This window comes from Puma concolor, chromosome A3, assembly GCF_028749965.1.
Source record: "Puma concolor isolate L17-30 chromosome A3, mPumCon1.1.hap2, whole genome shotgun sequence".
Taxonomy (NCBI): Eukaryota; Metazoa; Chordata; class Mammalia; order Carnivora; family Felidae; genus Puma; species Puma concolor.
This window is the reverse complement of record NC_141669.1, coordinates 32347168-32372574: the sequence shown is the minus strand read 5'-3', so window position 1 is coordinate 32372574 and position 25407 is coordinate 32347168. Positions and strand designations below refer to the sequence as shown.

The window sequence follows — 25407 nt, the reverse complement described above, 5'->3', positions numbered from 1 at the left end:
ATGTATGTGTATATATATACATACACATATACATATATATGTGTGTATGTATATATATATGTGTATATATATACATACACACATACATATATACATACATACATACATACATACATACACAATGGAATACTACTCAGCGATGGAAAAGAATGAAATCTTGGCATTTGCAACAATGTGGATGGAACTAGAAGGTATTATGCTAACCAAACTAAGTCAGTAAGAGAAAGATCTCATGATTTCACTCATATGTGGAATTTGAGAAACAGATGATCACAGGGGAAGGAAAGATATAAATAGAAAGGGAGGCCAACCATAAGAGACTCTTAAATACAGAGAACAAACTGATGGTTGATGGGCATTAAGGAGAGTGCTTGTTGGGATGAACACTGGATGTTGTATGTAAGTGATGAATCACTGGAATCTATTCCTAAAGCTAAGACTATACTGTATGTTAACTAACTTAAGAATAAATTTCTTTTTAAAAAAAAAAGGAAAAAAAATAAAAATTCATGTGAAAGAGTCAAAGGCCAAGAACAGTAAAATAAATTTGGATGAATACTTGCCCTACTCAGTATTGGAACTTTTATAAAGCTATAGTGATTAAGACAGTGTGGGATCAGACGGATAAAAAAGTAGAAGAGTGGCACCAGAAGAGAAGGCTCAGAAGTGGACCTACATGTAAATGGAAATTTATAGCATAAATATGTCAATGGAAAATGGTGGACTGTTTAGCAAATGATGGTGATGCAATTGCTTATCTGTAGGAAGTAAAATTAGATGTCTTCCTCACTGAATACACACAAAAATATGTATTAAATATGTAAATATTAAAAGCAAAACTAAAATTTTTAAAAAGTATGCCTGTGTCCCATTAATTCTGTTTCTAGAATTAGAAAAATTTGCACATGTATTAAAGAAGAGGTACAGAATGTTTATTACAGATCAAAAACCTAGAAACAGTTCATATGTTCACCATACCCCATGTATGAAAGTCGGAAACATTTGATACAAAGTTTGATATTGTGTAGTAATAGTAAAAACATGCATGAGAATGACAAGCATCAAATTTATAATAGCGGATATGTCAGGGAGAAAGGAAGGCCTGGAATGGATGGGGCCAGCTGCTCGGGCTGTACTCAGGGGCTGGCTGAATTTGGTTGTATTTTAATTTTTTTTTTTTTCAACGTTTATTTATTTTTGGGACAGAGAGAGACAGAGCATGAACGGGGGAGGGGCAGAGAGAGAGGGAGACACAGAATCGGAAACAGGCTCCAGGCTCCGAGCCACCAGCCCAGAGCCTGACGCGGGGCTCGAACTCACGGACCGCGAGATCGTGACCTGGCCGAAGTCGGACGCTTAACCGACTGCGCCACCCAGGCGCCCCGGTTGTATTTTAAACAAAAGGCATATAATGGCAAAAAGTCAGGATTTGAGAGTTGAATGGTAGATACATATGTTTCTGTGCTCTTCTCATGTTTTTCGGTATGTTGGAAACATTTTATAATGTTGTTATTTTCTCAAAACAAAAAATTTCTGTAACAAAACAATATTTTCAATGAATCTTCTTTTTTCTTGCCAAAAGATGAATCAGTTCTGTCTGGTATATGTATATTTTTAATTTCAAAAGTAAAGATGCCATGTAAACATGGAATAGCTGACATTAGTTCTTAATGGAAGTACTGCTGTGCAAGATAGAGGGACAGAATGATGCTTATCGGCTGAACTTTTGTACTATTAACAGTAACTGAGCTGTTCTTGCCTGCTAGTTTGCCTACAAGACAGTGTGCTAGCTTTCTGGAAACATGGAATGCAAGGTAGAAGTTTTAGATCTAATGAGGTAAGTAGTCTTTTAAAAATTATGTCCATTAAATAGGCATGAAACTATCAGATTCTGCTTCAAACAATTTTCTTTAACTTTGCAAAGTTCCTAATGGATACGAGGAATACTTGATATGCTCGCTGTTGATGTTCAGTGTATTCAGTCTGGTGACGAGGTTCATGGCGTGTGCTCTGCAGCCACCTCTCTTTCTGCATTCACCCAAACGACTTCAGTGCGCATTTTGTGTGCAACCACATACTCACTTTTATATTCGGGACAAGAATTTCCTAATACTGCTAAAAGTGATTTCCTCGCAGCTCTCCAACTCTCCCAGCCCATCCCTTGGAACAAGAGTGCAGATGCTGGCTCTCCCCGTCTTGAGGCACCATTTCTACTTTGGATTTCAGAAATGATGACCAGAGCAGGCTTATAAGTCAAGGATCCCACATTCCTCTCCAGCCACCTTGCCTCCTATTTCTCTTACCCTCCTTCACTTGGCATTTATAAGACTCTTTGCCCCTTCTTCTTCCTACCTAAATTTAACTCCAGGAACGATTTAACTCGCAAGTCTTGTGAGTCAGTTCAGCTCACCATTTCCACCAGAGAGTGCTGGGGTTACAGACATTGTACTTGGCCCCGAGAATATTATAGGCAAGTGAAACCAGAAACTCTCCCAGTACCCCCAAATCAGTCTCAGCAGTATAACTTTCACTTGAACATTAGAGGGAAATGAAAACCTTCGGCTCCTCAAGCAAGAAAGCTCGTTTATGCCCCAGTCTGTCATTCTGAGCTCAGAGCGTTTCTGCTAACCAAGTGGGCAGTGTAGTAGAGCGACCATCAGCATGAGTTCCAGAGTTGCGACGCCAGGTTCGTTTCTCCGCCCTGCAGTTGAGTACGTGTAGCCGTGGCATGTCACTTAGCTCCTTTTCATTTTCAAATGGGAGATAATAATCATACTTATTACTTCATGGGATGATTAAGGGAAAGGAAGCATGTGATGTGATTGGCATAATGCCTGATTTACAGTAAGTATTCGATAAAAATCCAAGGAGCGCCTGGCTGGCTCTGTCGGTACAGCATTCGACTTTTGATCTTAGGACTGTAAGTTTGAGCCCCACGTTGAGTTGCAGAAGTTACTTAAAAATAAAATCTTAGAGAAAATACAGTTCGGACTAATATGTTCTTAGCAGTAATTCCCACAAGAGGGTTCACTTCTCAGGAAGATGTTTTAAAATCATCTGTGGAAATTGAACAGGGAATTAAGAACAGTCAACAACTAATAAACACTAGGCAGAGAAAGAAAGGCACCATAGGCAGGATACAAGAGAACAGTTTTTACAAAAAGACAAGGTTGCCCCCAAAATCACCTGAGGGGCTTCTTCAAAGTGCGCCGGTAGCCTTCACTGAGTACTGCTTGTCCAAAAACATGTCGAAGATCAGTCATGAGCACGATTACTGAAGTGAGCATGTTGTATCCTTCAGGTGTGCTGGGTTCCAAAAGAGTTGAGAATCCCTGATGTTTCCAGAATAACTAATTGTAGAGGTACTAATGCAATGGGGAGAAGTTACTGCCATTATAATTTGGAATGTTTCGCATTCAATAAGCAAAAGGAGTGGGTTTTTCTTTCTTCTGTAGACTTACCTTTAACTCTCCAGCTGGTAATCGGTCACACTGAAGACTTCCTGAAGGCTGTATGCCATCAGAAAACACTATTTCAAGAGACGGGGGGTGGGGGGGGTGGATATGGGAAAGAAAAATCCTCTGTTGAGCACTCCCATAGCTAGGCATTATACCCACTGATACTTTTAAGAATACTGCACAAGACTACTGCAGAGTAGATATTTTCTCTCCTGTTTTGCAGAAGACAAAACCATTTTCAACAAAATTACGTACCTTGCCCAGTGTCATAGCTAGTAAGTGGGATTCAAATTCCAGTCTTGAGTTTGTCCCATCATGCCACACTGCAGCCTTTTAAAAGTAAAAGGGCCCGATCAAAGTGGCTTGCTGCTGCAGTGGCCTTGCTGTTAGCATTAACCTAACTGACAAAAGGTTTTTGTTAAATAAATGGACTGGGTGCTTGCTTTTAAAGTTTTCCCTTGAGGTCTAGAATTTTGTTTTGTTATGTTTTTATTTAACTTCCGGTTAGCTAACATACAGTGTAATAATAGTTTCGGGAATAGAATTTGGCAGTTCATCACTTACATGTAACACCCAGTACTCATCGTAACAAGTGCGCTCCTTAGTATCCACCACCCATTTAGCTCCTCCCCCCTGCCCATCTCCCCTCCAGCAACCTCAAGGTCTGTAATTTAATAAGTAAATGGTTTTCCTATTCTCCTGTTTTAGGATTAATTCGAAATTAGCCATGTTTTTCCTAGGCTAACAAATTGACATATCTCTGTGCTGACTTAACAAGTTAACAGTCATAGAGGGATCTGTTTTCATCTTAGGAATTATGTTTCTTTTTGATAGAGTTATAAATTAAATGCCCATATAAAATTTTGTGCCTTTAACTTTGGAAATTAAATTTATATTTTAATTGAACAGGTAACACAAGAAATTTCAGATAACACAAGAATTTTTAGGCTGCTTGGATCCGACAGGTATGGAAAGGGGTTGTACTAAAAACATAGTACTAAATGTGTTTTATAAAATCCAGCATGAAACGGATTTCATTTTCAAGGGAACTGAAATTTCTACAGTAATATATTCAACATTGTATTTTTCACACCAAAGAATCCACAAGTCAGGAAGTTATAAAGCCTTTGAGAATGTACCTGCTGTTCCAAGTAACAGGAATATATAGATCTGTCAGTACTAATTTTGCATTACGGTGCTGTCCAGAGTGTGATTTACAGCACAAGAAAGAAGAAATACCATATGCTGACAAATAAAACTTTTTGGTTTTAGCGCCAGATAGAATTTTTAGGTTCTATTCTGATATATTTCCTGTTTCTTGAATGACAGATTGTTCTATACTTTATGAGAATTAAGTTCCCCCAAATTATTCCAAAGACAGGTTTACCCACCCCCTGCTCCCTGACTCTTAAAACAGCACTGGCTTAGAGGTGGGAGGTGGTGGGCAGCAAAATTACTTACCGGAGCTGGAATTGGTTCTTTAACTATAATGATTTGCAAATGATGGTCTGCCCACAAATCAAATAAACAGTATTTTATAGAGGCATAAAATGAAGTAATGGAAACTGTTTCTGCTGACATTAGTTTTCAAGAATAACTTTGTTCTGCTACATGTTTTTTTGTTTATTACTTTTAGGGTCGTGGTTTTGGAAAGTAGGCCAACTGATAACCCCACAGCAAATAGCAATTTATACATCCTGGCGGGTCATGAAAACAGTTACTGAGAAATGTTGTGCTTTGACAGTTAACGCCAGAAAAGAAGGACACTACCGCGGCAACATTAACGAACGCTTGAAGCTGTACAAAGGCTGCAGTGACCTGGCTTCAGTTACTTGTAATTTATTGTGGCATGAGACAAGATGGGGGAAATTTCTGTTTTAAGTGGTAGGGATATATTTAGCATATTGAACCACACAAGTGCTTAATTCATTGTTAATGTAATCTTTGTACATATGGGCAGTATTTTTCTGTGAAACTTCATATTGCTGAAGACATACACTAAGAATTTATGTAGATAATGTACTTTTATGAGATGTACAAGTGAGTGTCTTATCTGTACAGATGTAAATGTTGATGAAAAATGCAATTGGGGTTAATATTTTAAGAATTCTTTAGTATATTCTTGGGTGTGGCTATATTACAAAACGGGATGCTGGCAATGAAACAGTACATTTAACACTATTGTATTTTTATTATATGTAATTTAGTAATATGAATATAAATCTTGTAACTTCCAAATTGTAATGGAGGCTATAATCATTTTATAATCTTGTTTTTAATTTTAATGCAAGTACACTGGTGTTTATATTTGCACAGAGTATTGATACGTGATGTATTAAGTCACAAAAGTAAGCTGTGACAATGTCAATATGCATTTGGCCCCACAACATCTTTTTTAAATGTCTTTGGATTGTTTTCTATGTGAAACAAACCAATTAACCACCTGTTGTAGTAACTGGTCTTTTTATATTTAAGCAGAATCCTGTAAGATTGTTTGTGCTTAAAAACATACCTTTGAAAAAATTTTGAATCACAGAATAGCGGTACCTATAATAGTGACGCTGCAGTTGTCAGAATTACCGTGTGCACAAAGAATAAATCAGCGTTATTAGAGTCCACACTAAACATTTCATATAGTCACATTGAAGAACTATAACATTCCATCGAGTGGAGTGGTTCAAATTTCTAGTGGGATTTTTACTTTGGTTGGCCTTATTTTATGCTCGTTTTCCTATTTCTTTTGACTTAGAGTATTAATACATGGCCAAAATAATTTAGTTACTACCTCATATAAACAATATAATGGTTACTACACATCACAGGAACTTAGCTTTGGTTTAAAGTCATTTTTGATTGCTTTTTTCCAATGGAATATGTATATACCAAGTTTTAGCAAAAATGCACACTCTGGCTCTTTTTTGGTATATGTTCTTTATATTTTAATGTGGGTATATACACTAGGAACAAACTAAATTGTGATTTATGGTCTTCACTTATTTTAATTGATAATGCTTTTAAATATGTTTTTGATTGTACATAGTGTAAAATAAACATGTTTTTTAACACACGGTTGTACAGTAGCTTGTTATCTGGCTTAATCTGTGTAGAGTAAGACTAAAATATATTAAGGAGAAAAAAAGTTTACTTATTCTGCATACCCATTCTGGTCCCTCAGATCATATTTTTATTTGATCTGTCATCTCAGTTTCATAAAGGGGCATCATCTATAGAATCTTCAGCTTTCTGATGAGGAAGATCAAAACATCCATAGTCTTAGGAAGCAGGTGTCGGCAAACAGTCCTCATCCCAATCCTGCTCACCATCTGTTTTTTGTAAATAAGGTTTTATTGGAACACCACACCACATACTCGTTTATGTGTTGTCTGTGGCTGGATTTGCTGTACAGTGACCGAGGTGAGTGGTTCCGAGAAAGCTGTATGGCTTACAGAGCCTTAAATATTTACCAACTGGCCCTTTATAGAAAATGTTGCCGACTCCTGGGTTACAGAAAGGAAGGGGACAGTGTTGGGGAATGCAGTTCTGGAGGTTAAGGAAGGGGACACTTGGGTGGGAAGAACTGGATTGTGTGTCATGAGGCGCCATTTCTACTCTTGCTAGTTTCACTACCCTTCTCTGTGACTTTAGGTAATTTACTTGACTCTAGAACAGTTTCCTTATTTAAAAACATGACTCTAAGTCATATAGGTATAACATTATCATCAATTTGTTGAAAAACAGAGACTCATGGAACTGATTTTCAAGAAATCAAGAGCTGTTCTTGGCATTTATTGACAAGGCTGTCGATCCTTTTTCTGGGCCAGTTTTTTCTAGTTTCCGAGTCCTATATGTTACATAAAGGGTCACATCTCAAAAAAGATTCAACCATCTTTACCTATGGTTGAATGACATAGGTAATTCATAGGTTGAATGACATCTTTAATTGTCAAACAGAATTCTTCCCAGAAATGCAACTGGTTTGTAGGTCACTCATGGGCTTTTTAAAAATGTGGACCCCTGGAATCACTCCCTGGGGATGAGGCCCAGTGACATATTATTTTTATAAAGTTGTACAGATTATTCTGATGTGCAGCCCCTGTGTGGGAAACACTGGTTGACTAGAATTTAAATCAGTTTTCTGAGGGTGGTCCAAGGATCACATGCCTCAGAATAATCTGATGACCTTTAAAAATGCAACTTTGTAGCTCTACCTGGTAAGTTTTGACTAAGGATCTTTATTCACTCAAAAGGAAAAGAGCCACTCACCTAAATGTTGGAAACTATTTCATCTTCATTAAACAATCTATCTTGTGAGCTAGTTTCTTAGACATTAGTGTTGAGATGAGATTGGTTGTTTCTGGGCCCATTGCCATCATTCAGCTTGCAAGTGCGCCACTGATTTCAGAAGAGATCAGGAAATAAAGAACAAATAGCAGTTTTCACCATTGTTAGATGAAAATGTGTGCTATACAAAATACTAGGTAAGCACTAAGAGTCTGACTTGAGGGAATATGGTAAGTGCCCAGGGCTGTGTGCCAGGTGGCTATCCTACATGCTTTATATAGATTCTCCCACTAGAGCACCACAACAGCCCAGTGAGTAGGTATTGTTAATGCTCTTTCACAAATGAAGAAACAGGCACATACAGCTTAAATAACTTGCCTAAGAATAAAGCTGGTAAGTGATAGAGCTAGAATTTAAACCCAGGCCACTTGGTTCAAAGTGCATACTCTTTAAGTACCATACTAAAGTATGTATTCCACAGAATACAAGCAATATATATATCCACTGCCCTCTAAAATATAAGCATTTCCCCCCCAGGAAATTAGATTTATTTTCACCAGGAGTTGGGATTCCAAATTCTGACTCTCACTGTGTCTTGCAACAAGAGAAATTAACTTCCTGTCTTAATTTATTTTTGCTTTGTCAGAAAGCATTTTCTTTATTCGAAGTGTTTTGCATTAGAATAAGATTATTTGCATAAAATTACAACTAAGGCTTATTAAGTAAGTCTAGTCAAAACTCATTGCAAAGACGTGTGTGTGTGTGTGTGTGTGTGTGTGTGTGTGTGTGTGTGTGTGTGTGTGAGTGTGTGAGAGAGAGAGAGAGAGAGACTCCATTATTTAACCAACTTCTATTGATAACTTTCAGTGTATCCAGACACTTCACTGGCACTGGAGAAAAGATGGAAAAGGCGGCATTTCCAGTATTCAAGGAGCCCATTTGGTTGAAAAGCAATAAAGAAAGGTACAAAAGGCACCGAATTCTGCTTTGGGAGAAGGAAAGCCTTTATGCAGAAAGTTCTATATAATCCAGGTTGTTGATGGATGAATAGTTTATGAAGTGCAGGAGAAAAGGGTAGCAAGCTGTAGGCTAGATCTTGAATGCAGGTGCAAGGAACAGTGGTGATACATGCAGCTGAGTTTAAGGTGCCTGGAGCACAGCAACAGGGCATGAAGCTAGAAAACAGCTCGGGCCTGACTGTAGAGGGCTTCCCCACGAGAAAGGAGCTCTAGTAGTCTATAGTTTCAGGAACTTCATAGATGGAACACAGGACCATGGAAACAGGCCGCTGGGTTTGCGCGTAGTGATCACCTGTGTCCTTACTGAGAAAATTTTCTACAGCATGATGAAGGCGGAAATGGGTAGATGTGAGTTTAGGTAGATTTGGGGGTATGCTTGGTCTTGAAGGAGAAAGGAGATAAACGTTTCTGGCTTTGTTTTCTAAGCAAATGAAGGCAATGGAAAACTGAAGATGAGAAAAAGGGAGTAGAGCGACCTGAAGGAAGAAGGGGAAGAAGTATGGCCACCCCAATCCGGCATGATGGGGAGCAGTGTATTGATGCTAAACAAAGTATGTATGTGCTCATTAACACAGCATTTTTAAGTTCCTGTTTGGAAACAAGAGTAAGCTTTGGCAAAAAGGATACTGTCCAGCGTTCATCACATTATTTGCCTGACTTGCTTCCTCACTGGCTGGCAAATTGGTCTCTCTCTGAATCAGCTCCACATACTACTACCCTGCTCGCTGAATTATGAAAACGGTAGCAACGTGTACCATAGCTAATAGCTGCCTGTCACGGAAAAGCCTCCAGAAGTTTGCTGAAAAGCTATTTGGACAATAAAAGCAGGACTGAAAAGTACTGACTAATAACAGAGGATCTGACAAACAAAGTCTCTGCCCAGGCAAGGAAACAGCCTCATTTCAACGTTTACATGCGCTTAATTTTAGTGCTCTTGAGGACTCGGAGAGGAACAGGACTTCGTACAATCAAGTGTTACTGGACAAGTAGCTTAAATATTTCCTGAGCGCCTTCTTCGGGGCCCCTTCGGGGTTCCAGAGAAGAAGCTTCTCCTGTGTCTGCACTACGACGTTGAGGCCCTGCCAGACGTTGCCCACCGACACAAGGCGGCGGGGCCACGGCTTCCCAGGCAGCAGGTGCGGGGGCGGGGGCGGGGGGACCGCTCCGGAAGTCGCCCTGCCCGCGCGCCCTGAGCGTCCGGTTGCCCGGGAGACGCCGCGGCCGTCCGCTCCGCCGTCGCTGTGCAGGTGGCTGCCTGCACACAGCGACCCCCGCCGGGTTGGGGCCGCTCGGGGCTGCGCGAGATTACGTCGCCACCGTCCGGGTCCGCGCCGTAAGTGGAGGCGCTAGTGGTGGGTCGGGGGCCTGCGGGCTGGCGCGAGGGGCTGATGGCGAGAGAAGTGGGGTCTGCTCGCACGCTCCCAGAGAAGGGAGAGTTCCCGAGGGCAGGGGAGCGGGCTGCCTTCCCCTCTGGTAGCCTCCGGAGGGACGGGGAGGGTGGGGGCGAGGGGCTAGAGGTGACAGGGTGCTCCCGCCAGCCTCACGCCCCACCCGCTGCGGCTCCCTAGGAGCTAGAGGGAGTGGCGAGCGGCGGCGGGAAGGTGGCAGAGCGGCGGCGGGGGCGCACCCGCGCTTTGGGAGACCCTTGTGTGGCCGAGAGGCTGGACTGCCATTGAAGGGTCGAGACCTCTTCAGAGGCCTGGAAATAAAGAGGACTATGCCACGCTTCCAGATATGCGTACAGATGAAATGTGGTGGTTGTCTTTTTTTTTTTTAAACAAAATTAGTTTCTTGGGTTATATAAATTGTATGGTCTTCTGGTTTCCTGGGGAGTGCTTTCAATTCATCTGTGCCATCACCAAGACAAGCTTATTAACAGGTGTGTGTACTTTCAAGGTTCTGTAATTCAGGGTTATGTTCATAAGATAGATGCAGATGGGTCTTGTAGCCCACTTTTCGGGTCAGTTTTATAAAGACGAATACTGCAAGTTTGGTTGCACTGGAATCACTACTAACAACAAAGCACATGGTGAGTTGAAGTCTGCAGAATCCACCTGGTCTGGCCTGGTCTTGAAAAGGTCTCCTTTCCCCCTAATTCCTAATGCCACCATTTACACCAGTTTCTTATAAACTTCAGGAAATGTGTCAGTATTTTTTCACCCCATTACTCTCCTGTTTCTTAATTTTGTTTTTCTTCCCCCTGCGCATTCGATAGGCTTGCTTGAGCCCTCGGGACCTGCTTTGTGATACAACCATGGAAAACAATCTGCCTCCCAGTGTTTTCTCTGTTTCTGTGTGCATCATTTCCTTAAGACTAAGGAAATTAAAAAGAAAACTTTCAAAGAATTTAATGATCCACTCAAGTATCGTATCCATCTTTCTGTATTTACCAGTGGGCCTAAGTGTATATCTGTTTTTACCTTTGTACACAGAACTTCATGAATTTAACAGATATTTGGTAAATTGTGAAGTCAGGAGACCCCATAGCCAAGATATATATATATATCTATATATATATATAGATATATAGTATTCTATATATATATATATAGATATATTCTATATATATATATAGAATATATCTATATATATATATAGAAGGTCACTAAGGACAGTGAAAAATATTTTCAACCAATTTCATCTATTCCCTGGCAATAGCTATATCACTGCTTAATCTTGATTTCCTGCGCAGATACTATATTAACAACCAAAACGTGATTATTTCCTTTGCTTAAAAGAGAGTGATTTCACATAATTAGCAGAAAGGTTAGAGAATAAAATTACGGAAGGACTTCAATAGGTTGAGCACCTGCCATGTGCCAGCCAATGGGCTAAGGATGCAAGTCGGATGTAATGAATAATGCGTAAAAAAGGAGTGGGGAAGTCATGAACACAGTATGTGTGCAGAGAAAGATTGGGGTTGGGGAAGGCTAAGAGAAAGGACATTTGAATTGAATTGCAAAAGATGAGGATTTCAGAGTCAGACCTTCCCAGCAGTGGCATAAGCAGCGACAGATCTGAAAATGTCTGGGGAAGAATCTGAGGAGCATCGTGGGAAAGGTCCATTGGGACCAGAGTGTAAAGGACTGTAACTATCATACTGTAATCTGAACTTTATTCTGTGGCATTAGAGGCCATAGGACATTTCTGAGGAAAGGCAACATCTGAGGATATTGATGTTTGAGAAAGATGTCTTTGGTGTAATGGAAGTTGATATGCAGGAGAAAAGTGAGTTAAGACACTTCAGTCCCACCATATATAGGTTTTTAAATAGCTGCATTTTGATATAATAATTTCAAACTTGAAAGAATAGTACAATGAACTGCCATACATCTATGTGATTCATTAATTATGCTCCATTTGTCTTATCATTTCCTTCCTGTCTCTCCATGTATAAATACATGTATATTAATTTTTCTGTCTGTACCTTTTGAGAGTAAGCTACAGACATCATGCCCCTTTACCCTTACGTATAGTTCAGGTATATTTCCCAAGAACTAGGCCATTTTCTTACATAACCACAGTACGGATTACATAAATCAGGAAATTCAGTACCTATTCCACAGTCAATATTTAATTTTTTGTTTTTACATTTATTTTTTTTTTAATTTTTTTTTTAACGTTTATTTATTTTTGAGACAGAGAGAGACAGAGCATGAACGGGGGAGGGTCAGAGAGAGGGAGACACAGAATCCGAAACAGGCTCCAGGCTCCGAGCTGTCAGCACAGAGCCCGACGCGGGGCTCGAACTCACGGACTGCGAGATCATGACCTGAGCCGAAGTCGGCCGCTCAACCGACTGAGCCACCCAGGCGCCCCTTACATTTATTTATTTTTGAGAGACAGAGAGAGGCAGAGCACAGCGGAGGAGGGGCAAAGAGAGAAGGAGACAGAATCTGAAGCAGGCTCCAGGCTCTGAGCTGTCAGCACAGAGCCCAATGCAGGGCTCGAACTCACAGACTGTGAGATCACGACCTGAGCCGAAGTTGGACACCTAACCAACTGTGCCACTCAGGTGGCACCACAGCCGATATTTAGATTTCATCAATTAGCCCAAGTATAATTCTTTATAGTTATCCCATTCAAAAATTCAATTTAGCATCACACATTGCATTGCATTTCCTTTTCAATCTTTTTAGTCTCCTTCATTCTGGAACAGTTCTTTGACCTTTGTCTTTTATGACCTTAACATTTTTTTAAGAACACGGGCCAGTTATTTGTAGGATGCCAAAGTAAATTTGTCTACTGTTTCCTCGTGATCTGATTCAGGCTTTGCATTTTGGGCAGCAGTACCACTGAGGAGATGCTGGGTCCTTCTCAGGGGTACATTTGCCTTTTCTAGAAATTTCATGTAAATGGAATCATATAATATGTGTGTGGGTGGGGAGCTGTCTGGCTTCTTTCACATAGCATATGTTTTCAGTTTTATTTTTTTATGCACATCACACTATAGTATGAATCAATACTTTCCTTTTAATGCTGAACAAGTATATCATTGCATGGATTTTCATTCATTAGTTCATGGGCATTTAGATTGTTTTTAACGGGAGCTCTTATGAATAATGATACTATAAACACTTGCATACATGTCTTTGTATAGACCTATTTTTATTTTTCCTGGATAGATACCAAAAAGTGGAAGTGCTGTTTCTGTTTAACTTTTATTTTAAATTTGTGTTTAACTTTTAAGATATTACCAAACTGTTTTCCAATGGGACTGCGCCATTTAGCCTTCCTACCATTAATGTGTGAGAGTTCCAGTTTCTATGCATCCTTATCAATCCTGGATATTGTCACTCTGTCTTTTACTCCTTCTGGTGGGTACATAGTGGTATCTTATTGTGGTTTTAATTTACATTTCCTAATGACTAATAGCATCCTTTCATGTGCTTATTAGACATTCATATATCTTCTCTGGTGAAATATCTATTCAAATCTTTTGTTCATTTCTGGGGTGACTGGCTGGCTCAGTTGGTAGAGCATACAACTCTTGATCTTGGGATCATGAGTTCAAGCCTCATGTTGGGGGTAGAGTTGACTTAAAATCTTTTGTCCATTTTTAACTTGGGTTATCTGGCTGCCTGATGAGTTGTAAGAATGCTTTATGTATTGTGGATACAGATCCTTTTTTTTTTAATATTTATTTTATTTTTGAGAGAGACAGAGTGTGAGCAGGCGAGGGGTAGAGACAGAGGGAGATACAGAATCTGAAGCAGGCTCCAAGCTCCAAGCTGTCAGCACAGAGCCCAACTCAGGACTCTAACTCACAAACCATGAGATCATGACCTGAGCTGAAGTCGGACACTTGACTGACTGAGCAAACCCAGGCGCCCCATGGATACAAATCCTTTATCTAATGTTTTCTTTAGGCTCTGTCTTGTTTTTTCATTTTCTTACTGGGTCAGTTTTTTTGAAGAGCAAAAGATTTTAATTTTGATGAATTCCATTTTATCAATTTTTTTTTTTTTTATGTATCATGCTTCTGGTGTCGGATCTTAGAAATCTTTGCCTAACTTAAGGTCACAAAGATTTTTCTCTTAATTTTTGCTAGAAGTTGTACAGTTGTAGCTCTTACATTTTGATCTGTGATGCATTTTGAGTTAGTTCTGGTATACTGTGTGAGGTACTTAAGTTTTTTTGTTTTTGTTTTTATTTTATTACATATGTACACCAACTGTCCTAGCATCATTTGTTGAAATGATTGAAATGATTGAAAACAATCTTTTTTCATTGAATTGCCATCGCATCTTTGTGAAAAGCAATTGACTATAAATAAAAGGGTCATCTCGTGACTGTCCATTCTGTTTCACTGATACATATGTCTGTCTTTATGCCAGTACCATATTCTTTTCATTTACTCTAATTTTATGGTAAAATTTGAAGTCAGGTATTGTAAGTCTTCCAGTTTCTTTTTATTCCAGTTGCTTTGGCTGTTCTGGGTACTGTGAGTTTCCATACCAATCTTAGGTTCATCTTGTCAATTTCTATCCCCCAAAAAGAGTCTGTTGGGAATCCATTTTTGTTGTTTTTGTTGACTTGTTCTCCCCCACCCCCTCCCCCCACCGCCCTTGAGTATCAGAAACACTTTCCTTTTGCTTAGCATCCCTCATAACGTTTTAATTGGAAACTGGGCATTTCAGATAATACATCAATGCTGGATTCCAGTTTTCTCCACTGAGGATTTTTTTGTGGGTTGGTTTTTGTGTTTGCAACCTGCCTGTATTCTAGAATCTACCTCCTTCCAAACGTGTGACTGTTGATGTCTGTGTTCAGTTTTTTAATTATTCTAGCCTGGCTTTCTAGGACTCACCACTGTCTGCATAGTTTGGTGGTCACCAATAATTTGAGCAGCAGTGGTACTTAAACACCTCTAGGCATAATCCTTCATCCTCTTCCAGTGGACCAGTGCGTGGGTTGGGCAGCGCATTCAGAGTTCAGTCAGTCCTCAAATCTGCCTCAGGACCCTACTGGGTCTTCCCTCTGTATGCCTCAGAGTTTCCCAGTTAGCCAGAGATATGTGGAAAGCCAAACTACCCCTTCTGGGGCTCTTCCATGATCTTCCCATAAATTTTTGGCTAGTCTGCAGCTCACTCCACCTGGAAGTACATCCTTAGGCTTACAAAGCTGTGGGGCTTTCCCCCGTTGGGTTCCTACTGAATTTTACTGACAGTCCTGTCACGGGTTTTCAGCCTGTCACGGGTGTGAGCCATATCAAGCACATTTTCCCTTGGAGTAAGGCTTCTGGTTCATGGCCAGTTCACAGTAGTTGTGGCGGTGCCCCTGCTGAGCTGGGGGGATGAGGGTAGAGGAGGAATGGCAGCAGGTCCAGGCAGAAGCCACAGACCCCCATTGTTCTTAAGTGGAATTCTAACTGATCATGAATAAGTACTTCTCAATTTGTTTTTTACCTTTAGTTGATTTCCAGAGCCCCCAAATTGTTATGGGTTGGTTCGGGCTTTCATTTTACTTTTTTGACAATTTTCCCTGGCCTTGTGTTTTCGGGAGAGAATTTACCAACCTCTTTACCCCACAGTAGTCAAAGTCTGACCCCTGGTGCTTTTTTGTGGGATTTTTAAAAAATAAACTTTCTTTATTTCTTATGCAGAAACCACTTTATTTTTTTTTTAATTTTCATGTTTATTTTATTTTCGAGAGAGAGAGAGAGAGAGAGAGAGAGAGAGAGAGAAAGCATGAGCAGGGGAGGGGCAGAGAGAGAGGGAGACACAGAATCCTAAGCAGGCTCCAGGCTCTGAGCTGTCAGCACAGAGCCCGATGCGGGGCTTGAACCCACAGACTGGGAGATCATGACAGACCCTTAACCAACAGACACTTAACTGACTGAGCCACCCAGGTGCCCCAGAAGCCACTTTAAATTCTCAATCTTTAATTAGGTAAATTTTCGTAAATGGTATTTTTCTAGAAAATTATCCATTTCATCTAAGTTTTTAAATACATTTTTATAGATGCCTGCATGGGGCACCTGAGTGGCTCAGTTGGTTGAGTGTCTGACTTCAGTTCAGGTCATGATCTCACAGTTCGTGAGTTCCAGCCCCGCATGGGGCTCTGCTGACAGCTCGGAGCCAGGAGCCTGCTTTGGAATCTGTGTCTTCCTCTCTCTCTGCCCTAACCACCCTCCCTTTCTCTCTCCAAAATAAACACTTAAAAATAAATAAATACATAAATAAATAAAAATATAGATGCCTGCAAAGTAGACTCATGATTTTTGAAAAAAAAAATTGTTCTGTTTTATTACCTCTTGTTATTTCTTATTTTGTATATTCATTCTTTCTCCCTTTTTTCTTGAATAAGGTAGTTATAGGTTTGTTTAATTTTTTTTAAGGAACTTTTATTAATTTATTTTATTAATTAGATCTATTATTTCTGTATTCTCTATTAATTTCTGCTTCAATGTTATTGTTTCTGGTGCTTTATTTTGGTTTATTTTGTAGTTCTTTTTTAGATTATTGCATTTATTTATTATTTTTACTCTTTTATCTTTTCTTCTATATTGTTTCAATCCCTGGATTTTTTTCTCTCAATTTCTATATGTCAGGGTGTCTCAATCATGGCATTATGAACTTTTCAGATAGACCATTCTTCTTGTGGGGCTCTGTCCTGGGATAAATATTTAGCAGCATTCCTGGCCTCTACATCCTCATAACAATCAAAAATGTCTCCAGACATTGAAAAATTCCTCTGAGGAACAAAATGACCCCCAGTTGAGAACCCCTGCTTTAAATGTATCTCATTGATTTTGATATGTAGTGTTTTCATTATTTTTTTTTTTAGTTCCATTATTTCAGTTTGCATTTCCCCCTCTACCCAGTAGGTATTTAACTGAAGGCTTTTTTAGTTTGTAGGTAGAAGGTCTTTTTTTTAATTATATATATATATATATATTGTTTTTTTAATTGTATTAATTTCTAGTTTGATTGTGATCAGAATGTTTTTATAATATTTCTAGTTTTGTAAACTTTCTGATGTGTGCTTGAGAAGAAGGTAGATTTTAGATTATCAGAGTATATAATTCAATATATCTGTCTCCTAAAGATCTACCTTATTGGTTATATTGTTTAGGTATTCTGCATAGTTACATGTTTTTTTGTTTTGTTTTGTTTTTTGTTTTTTGTTTTCCATTGGCCTTGCCTTTTCCTCAAACTGGTGTGTTTAAGTGTCATGATTAATGTGTTTCTATACATGTCTCCTTACATGTCCTAAATAAAGTTTCTGCTTTGTAACAGTAATTGCTATGTTATCTTCATTGTGAATCGTGGCTTTTAGCATTAAAAATTGCCCCCCTTCTGTTGTATTTAATGCTTCCTGTAGCTTTAATTATATTTTGTCTTAAATCTCCTTTCTTAATATTTCCATTTGTCCTGAATACCTCTGTTTGTCTTTTTATTTTTAACCTTTCTGAATCACTTTGTCTTAGATGTGTCTCTTGCATATAGCTTATAGTTGAATCTAGCTTTGTGAGCCAAATTGAAATCTTTTTCATTTAATCAATGAGTTAAGCCCACACATATTTATTGATATAACTGATATTAGTCTTTACCCTGTCATATTGTTTTATATTATAATTTTTACATGTATAATGTTAACCCTGTGTTCTTTCTCTATGTATTGTGTTTGATTTTTATTTCTTAGACTTCTTTGGGTATTTTTTTAGTGCTCTCAGTCCATTTTCTTATTTAACTTTTTATTCTCTGGTTTGTCTGGGTTTTTTTTCAAGTTTATTTATTTATTTTGAGAGAGAGAGAGAACACGCACGTGTAGGAGGGGCAGAGAGAGAGAGAATTCCAAGCAGGCCCCACACTGTCAGCATGGAGCCCGATGCAGGGCTCAAACTCACAAACCGTGAGATCATGACCTGAGCCAAAATCAAGAGTTGGAGCTTAATCAACTGAGCCAGCCAGGGGCCCCTGGTTTGCCTCTTTTTAATGGTGTATTTTACTCCCATCTATTTAGTTATCAATTTATTCTGCTTTCTTTGTTCCCTTTCCATTTTTTAAACAGATCTTTAATTGCATTACCTTCTACATTGTCAGCACTTCTAACTTTTATATATTATTCTTCCACCCTTGTCCCCATCTTTGCTCTAGTCATCAATTAAATATATTAAATGCTCACTATAAATCTCTTCTTGAAGTTTTCCCAATCAGCTCTTGGCTGGGTGAAAGTTTCCTCTTGTAGATTCTTTTTTTTTTTTTTTAATTTTTTTTTTTTTAACGTTTTATTTATTTTTGAGACAGGGAGAGACAGAGCATGAACAGGGGAGGGTCAGAGAGAGGGAGACACAGAATCCGAAACAGGCTCCAGGCTCCGAGCCATCAGCACAGAGCCCGACGCGGGGCTCGAACCCACGGATGGCGAGATCATGACCTGAGCCAAAGTCGGCCGCTCCACCGACTGAGCCACCCAGGCGCCCCTCCTCTTGTAGATTCTTTAAGAGGGTTCATGAATACAATATTCCTGGAGGTCTTGCATATTTTAAACTGTTTATGTATGATTTTGCTACTTGAAGGACAGCTTGGTTGAGTGTAAAATCCTTGGCCTTCACTTTCTTCTCTTGAATCTCTTGAAAAGGCTGCTGTTGCACTGTGTCCTCTAGACAAGGTTGATGTCACTCTCTTTCTCTTATGCCTGCAGGATATGAGAGTATTTGTTTTGATAGTTTTATTCAAATATGTCCGAGTTGATTGTTCTGACTTAGTTTTGCCAACTACCTGACGGGCCTTTTCAGTATGTACGCTTTGACTTTATTTTGCTTCCAGAAAAATTTCACGGATTATACTTTCAACTATTCGTTCTGTTCCACCATTTTGTTTTCTTCTTCAGAGACTCTAATTACATGTGTTGGGTTGTCTTTGCCTGTCTTCCATTTCAACCACTTTCTCTCTAAACTCTCTTACTTTTTCTTTTCTCATTTTGAATCTCTTAATTGTTCTGTCTTTTTAAAATGTCCCTTATTAAGTTTTCATTGGAATCTATTCTTTCATTGGTGTCTTGTTTTTTAGCCTTTATTTCTGAGATGATTTTGTTTTTTTCTTGTATTTTTTTTCCTGAGTTCAATCAACTATCTTTTTTTTTCTTATTTATTTATTTTTTTTGTTCACTTCTGGTCTTATTTGAATTTCTGATTCCACGTGCTTTTCATATATCCAGATGAATGTTAGAAGATATTTAAATCGGTTTGGAGTGTTGTGTTAGTTTTCTTCTGCTTCACTGTTAGGTTTTTGGACATAATTTTCATCAGCTGTAATGTTCCATTCTCATTTCTATTTTCTTCCACTAATAGGTTTGTGTGGAGACCGCTTTTGTCTATTTGATTTCCTGGGCAAGTTTTGGCTTGTGATAGTTGACAGCAATCCTAGGTCAAGAGAGTCCGCTCTGTCAATGTACCAAAGTGCAGTTTCTTTAATGAGTAGCACTTTTTTTTTTTTTAATTAGGGGCAGAGAGATTTGCATGTCCTTCAGTTTTGGGGTTCTCTTTTGTCTTGCAGGGGCACAAATTTACCCTCTTGCTTCTTTTACTCTTCACTCTCCAGTCTCTGACAGAGATTGGAGAAGCCTCTGCCTTCCCTCTTGCCCTTCTCTTCCCCAATAGTGTCACACTGACTGATGCCTTCTCGACATCCGTAACTTTTAAGTCCTTTCCCTGTGGTGACTGCTCTGATCCACTGAGACACTCTCAGTATTTTTGCACTTGTGATGTATTTTCTCTTTGGTTGGGGGGAAGGGGGGATGATTTTAAGTCTATCCCAGGCCCTTCATTTCCTCTCCTGTCTCCTTTACAGTTTTTCCAGATCCCACCACATTTCTGTATTCGTTCTCTGCAAGGCTTCTAGTGGGATCCTGGGAAATATCTCTTCCAGAATTTGGAGTGTACTTTTCTACTTAAGTTTTTAAATTCCTCTGTCTTTCCTATTATGTTGGAAGCATTTCATTTATGTGCATTTTCTTATTAAGTTTATTTTTATTTAAGAGAGAGATAGAGAGCAAGCCACATGTGGGGCCCAAACTCCCGAACTGTGTGATCATGACCTAAGCCAAAATCAAGAGTCAGATGCTTAACCAACGGAGCCACTCAGGTGCCCCAATATTTATGTGGTTTTATTGTTCTGGTTGATTTCTACAGCTTTGTGAAAGATACATGACGAGATTAGAGTTAGACAGCCATCATTATCCTTGGCTATCTCAAAGTTCCCCACCATATACATCTTTACAAACCGTTTAGGTAAAATGTGGAGCAGGTATGTGAACTTTGGGTAGAGGTAGAAGTAGAGGAAGAGGATAAGAAAGAAGGCATTTGGCTTAGAACAAACTGACTTTGAAACGATTCTATTTGTGTAGAGATAGTCATCAAACAGATAGTTGGGCTGTACCTCAGATAAGAGATAGAAATTACTGCTTCTTATAAAACTCTGGTAGAGTCCTAGTAAGCTGGAATTAAAGCCATAAATCCCTTTGAGGAATTTCTGTCGTGGTCTAACTCCTGCCTGCACGCTCAGACCCATCTTCCATGAACATATAAGCCCTTTAGAAAGCAGATACCATTGAGAGGTTAACAGGTAAAGTACTATTTTTCTGGTGTTTTATTTTATCATATTCAGAAGTTTGGTTGATGTGTCTGAGAAATCTAAATATTAGTCTGAGAACTCAATCATTATTAAGCCAGTTAGGGAAAAAAAAAAAAGAAAATCATAGATCAATAGATCAAAATATCTATCTAGAGGGAAATAAGAACATAATACATAGACGAACATCATGAGTAAGCTTTCTGGCATATTCACAGTTTCTTCCAGTAACCATAGGGCTTATCGAGTAGGTTAAGTTCATAAATCCACAAAGATCTATACTGATAACTTTCTAAAACAAATTCCTAGTTTCTACTGTTTTATCACCTGTAACTAGGCTAAAGAACAAATCTATGCATGTTTATATATAAACAGATTTAAGATAATAATACCTATATAAAAATACAGTATAACTGATAGAGATTTCAGAACATAATCTGTGATGAATTTTCCATGTGTTATTTAAGAGTGTATGCTTCAGTTTTCTCCCTGTAATAAGAAAGAATAAAATCTACAAAAAAAAAAAAAAAAATGAGGCATTGTAAAATGGTTTAGTAATAGTCATTTACCAAGGTAAACACTCCCCCAGTTGTGTCTTTCTATGGTGATGAGTGAGAGTAGATGATTTCTTACTCCATTGAGACAATCTGTGGGTGGAAAAGATGTTAGTGAAGTAAAAAAGAAAAAGAAAGAGGATACTCATTTGAACATGAAAAATCTAAAAAGGGGTCACCTCTTTTACTTGATATTTTATTAATACTAAGACCTGGATAAAATGGTTCTCCTAACTGTGCATTCTTTTGAACTAACTGAGAGGCAGTATAGCCTAGTGATTGAAATTGTGATCTCTGGAGCTTGACTCCCTGGGTTCTAATTCCATACTAGCTTCACCTTGCCTTGGTTTTCTCATCCATATAACTGGATGAAAATTGCACTTACTTCATAGAATGGTTGTGCAAATTATATGTGATTTTCCTAGGACAATGTTATTTAAGGGCTAGCTCTTATTGTCACTATTAGATTATATTAAGATTCTGCTGGATAAAGTGGGGTGGGATTTTTGAGACTTACTTGAATTTTTATATTTTTAATTCCTACACTGATTTCTTTAATTATGGTGGCCTTATTTGTTACTTACCATGTAATCCAGTCACCACAAAATTCACACATGGGTGATGCAGGACCAACAAATTAAATATTTCCATGGAAATCATTATGGATATGAAAGCATTCGTGAAAAATTAGAGAAATCTGTCCTCTTTTTGTGCTTTTTCTTTTCTTTGGGAGCTAAGAATTTAAGGATATGTTCCTTCATACATATAAGAGCTAAGAGCTAGAAAGATTTTGTTACTGTTTTTAATGGCTGCTTTATTTGACAGTCCATATCTGCTCTTTCCTCTGTCCACCAGGTGGAAGTGTAGCACTTTGTACCTTGTCTGGTTCTCAGTTCTTCCTAAACCCCCTTGTCAAATGGGTGAGGAGAGAAAAGAGAAACAATGCAATCAAGAGTATAAAAATGTTCCTTCAGTTGGATTTTACAGCATCATATTTTAATCATTTACTTGAGGATAATGAAAATAGACTAGATAAGGTTCCTTTCCACGAATTCCTTAATTCAACTGAAGTAAATACAGACCCACTATAAGAAATATATGAGATCTTGGGGCACCTGGGCGGCTCAGTCAGTTAAGTGTCCGACTTCAGGTCATGATGTCACAGTTCATGGGTTCGAGTCCTGAATTGGGCTGTGTGCTGTCTGCCAGTGCAGAGTCTGCTTGGGATCCTCTGTCTCCATCTCTGTTTGGCCCCTCCCCACATCTTCTCTCTCTCTCTCTCTCTCTCTCTCTCTCTCAAAAATAAGTACATGTTAAAAAAAATTTTTTTAATAAAAATCTTAAAATAAAAAAGAAATATATGAAATCTTTGCAGTAGCTCAAAGGACCACATAAAGACTGAACTAAACTGCCAAAATAATGTTCACATCTTTCTAAGTGTATTTAAAATTAATCGATGGAAATAAATCTCTGGCATCCTGAGTAAATTGGTTTTATGTAAAAGATTGTGAGAACATTGACCTTGATGACTTGATCAAGCTGAGTCGTCTTATTTTCCAGGTGCAACATTGTGCTGCAAGGCAATCAATACAGTACCTTAAGTCACTTCAACCATAATGGAAAAGTATGAAAAATTAGCTAAGATTGGAGAGGGGTCCTATGGGGTTGTATTCAAATGCAGAAACAAAACCTCCGGACAAGTGGTAGCTATTAAAAAATTTGTGGAATCTGAAGATGATCCTGTTGTTAAGAAAATAGCACTAAGAGAAATACGTATGTTGAAGGTAGGTTAACTTTCTCTATATATCTATAACCTCATGGTATTGGATGAACTATGTATGCCCAAATTACAATTTGAATGCATCTTAAAGTGGTGTTGTTTTTCTGGTTGGACTTAAATTTCTTGGTATCAGCGACTATGGAAAATGAGTTGATTATCGCTTTGGACTTTGGCAGCTCTGATCCTGAAGTACTTTCCATTCTGGTTGGTAAATATCTACTGTCCTGAGTCCCTTCATCCCAGTGTTCACCCTCCCCCACCCCCGCCTTTCTCCACTCATCCCCCACCCAATCCTCCTCCCCACAAACAGGCAACTAGAAGAGCATCTCCCGGCACAGGATCCCTCAGGACTGGACTGTGGCATCCATAGGGGTTGGTCCTTCCTGTGTTCCACTGGTTCTTAGACCTACTGAGTATCTCCCCCAGCTATGTATACACATTTTTCACAAATAATTTGTTTGTTGTTGTTGTTGTTGTTGTTGTTGTTGTTGTTGTTTAAGTAAGCTCTATCCCCAATGTGGGGCTTGAACTAGGACCTGGAGGTCAAGTCACATGCTCTACCAACTGAGCCAGCCAGGTGCCCCTAAAGTTGTTTTTACTCTGATAGGATTTGACACGTAAGATTCATAAGTCTTCAATGGAAATGTTTTCCTGTCCTAGAAATGTTACGGTTTTAGAACCAGAAAAGAACCTAGCGACACTTCTCATCCAGCACCTTATCTTATCAGGGAGGAAACTGAGGCACAGGGCAGCACCTCTCAAACATTAATGTGCATTGGAATCCCCAGGGGACTTTGCTAAAATGCAGGTACTGAGTTGAAGGTGTGTGGTCAGCCTGAGATGCAGCATTTCCAGCAAACTCCTTGGTGGCACAGAAGGTTTGGAGACCACACTTGGAATAACAGAAATGTGATTTATATCCTCAAGAACACACAGCCGATCTTCACTTTTGACATGTGTCATCTTTTTTTAGGAAAACCCCAGAAGTCAGTTTTTAAAGGGAGATAATAATTATCATATTATCTGTCCTTTCCAAGTATTATTTGCAGCACAATTCCTAAAATTAATAATAGTTTAAAATATAATTTCATATACACCGACTGAGTTCTCAAGTACATCCATCATAAAAACCGGTTCACTGTTACCTCGCAGCCAGCAGAGGGCGCTGGTCAGCAGACAACGTCACAGAGCTAAGCTCCAGGGTGTGTCTGACCTGGCTGTGGGTTGTTTTCTAATGAAAGTAATGCTTTTTTATCCCCCACCTCCCGCCTACCCACGACTGCAAGTAAGGTTAATGCTCGTAGTACCTCCTGGGTCACAGTGCCCCAATTTGACTTGAAGGTAAAAAGTAGCCAGATTCCACCTCAGCTTGGTCTCTGGTGACGGTTCCCATAACGTACCCCTTTTCTGCTTTTGGAATGTTATACCCATGCGTGCCCTGAACAGTTTCCTTCCATGATAAACTTCCCTTCCCTTCTTCCTATCGTCCTGTTATTTAAATGTGGTTTGATTTTTGTCCTCCTTATCACCTGTGTTACTGATACAAGTCACTGTTTTCCTGGGCTAATTTCATTTGCAAAGGGGATATGTATTGCTCATCTACCCCAAACCGGGTTTGACCAGTTTAGTATCTGTGAATCCCTTAGCCTCCTGGTAGAGACGCTGTTTCACTTCCATCCTGTGGTTTTCAGTGTAGCACAAAGCAGCTGGCTTACCTGTGTGACCTGTTTCCTCCCGTTTGCCTCTCTGCTGTCTTAGACAACGGCAAGTTGATTTTATGCTCTGGACATATTTTTAATATGTAATGGAGTCCTTTTTCTCAAACTGTTGAACAGCAGACACATAGTTGCAGACTCATTTTTTTTTTCCCTTCAAGTCATGCTTACAGGTACTAAAGTAGAGGAGGCTATCACTATTGGGCCTGCAAAGTATTTATGCAGCTCCTACTGTATACACAATACTGTGTTCCCTCTATATATCTTTCTGAGTAAGTGGTAGAGGGTTTGGAAAGTGATGTATCTATATACTGGAAAACAATAGGGAAGATGAGTTATATGTAAGGAGGAGTGATCAGATGTCCTGATTCATAGCTTTTGTCCCAGAATCCGGTCTGGTTAGCACCCTCTTTCAAAAGCACCCTAGGGTGTGAGGGCGATCTGTCACCCCCTGGACTGCCAAAGGTGATTTGGCTGATCTGGCTGGCTAGGCTGTTTTCCTCTTCCTCCCTCACCACTCCAT

General features: G+C 39.2%; 2 protein-coding genes across 8 annotated transcripts in view; both read left to right on the top strand.

Moving 5' to 3' along the window:
• The window catches only part of MAP4K3 (mitogen-activated protein kinase kinase kinase kinase 3), a 206459-nt gene extending 199936 nt beyond the window's left edge, over window positions 1–6523 (top strand). For 3 of the 4 annotated variants that reach the window (XM_086700431.1, XM_086700432.1, XM_086700434.1), the window contains 3 exons: window positions 1767–1837; window positions 4368–4423; window positions 5095–6523. In XM_086700431.1, coding sequence (XP_086556557.1) covers window positions 1767–1837; window positions 4368–4423; window positions 5095–5182 — 215 coding nt within the window. In that variant the 3' untranslated portion in view covers window positions 5183–6523. Of the gene's footprint in view, window positions 1–1741; window positions 1838–4367; window positions 4424–5094 lie in introns of all 4 variants that reach the window. The other variant, XR_015249002.1, reaches the window with a different exon arrangement.
• A 139-nt stretch (window positions 6524–6662) lies between these two features.
• Window positions 6663–25407, top strand: part of CDKL4 (cyclin dependent kinase like 4) — a 54526-nt gene continuing 35781 nt past the window's right edge. Inside the window, exons 1-4 of one of the 4 annotated variants that reach the window (XM_086700435.1) lie at window positions 6663–6872; window positions 8607–8702; window positions 9185–9894; window positions 22950–23173. In XM_086700435.1, coding sequence (XP_086556561.1) covers window positions 23006–23173 — 168 coding nt within the window. In that variant the 5' untranslated portion in view covers window positions 6663–6872; window positions 8607–8702; window positions 9185–9894; window positions 22950–23005. The other 3 variants (XM_025927340.2, XM_086700436.1, XM_086700437.1) reach the window with 3 other exon arrangements.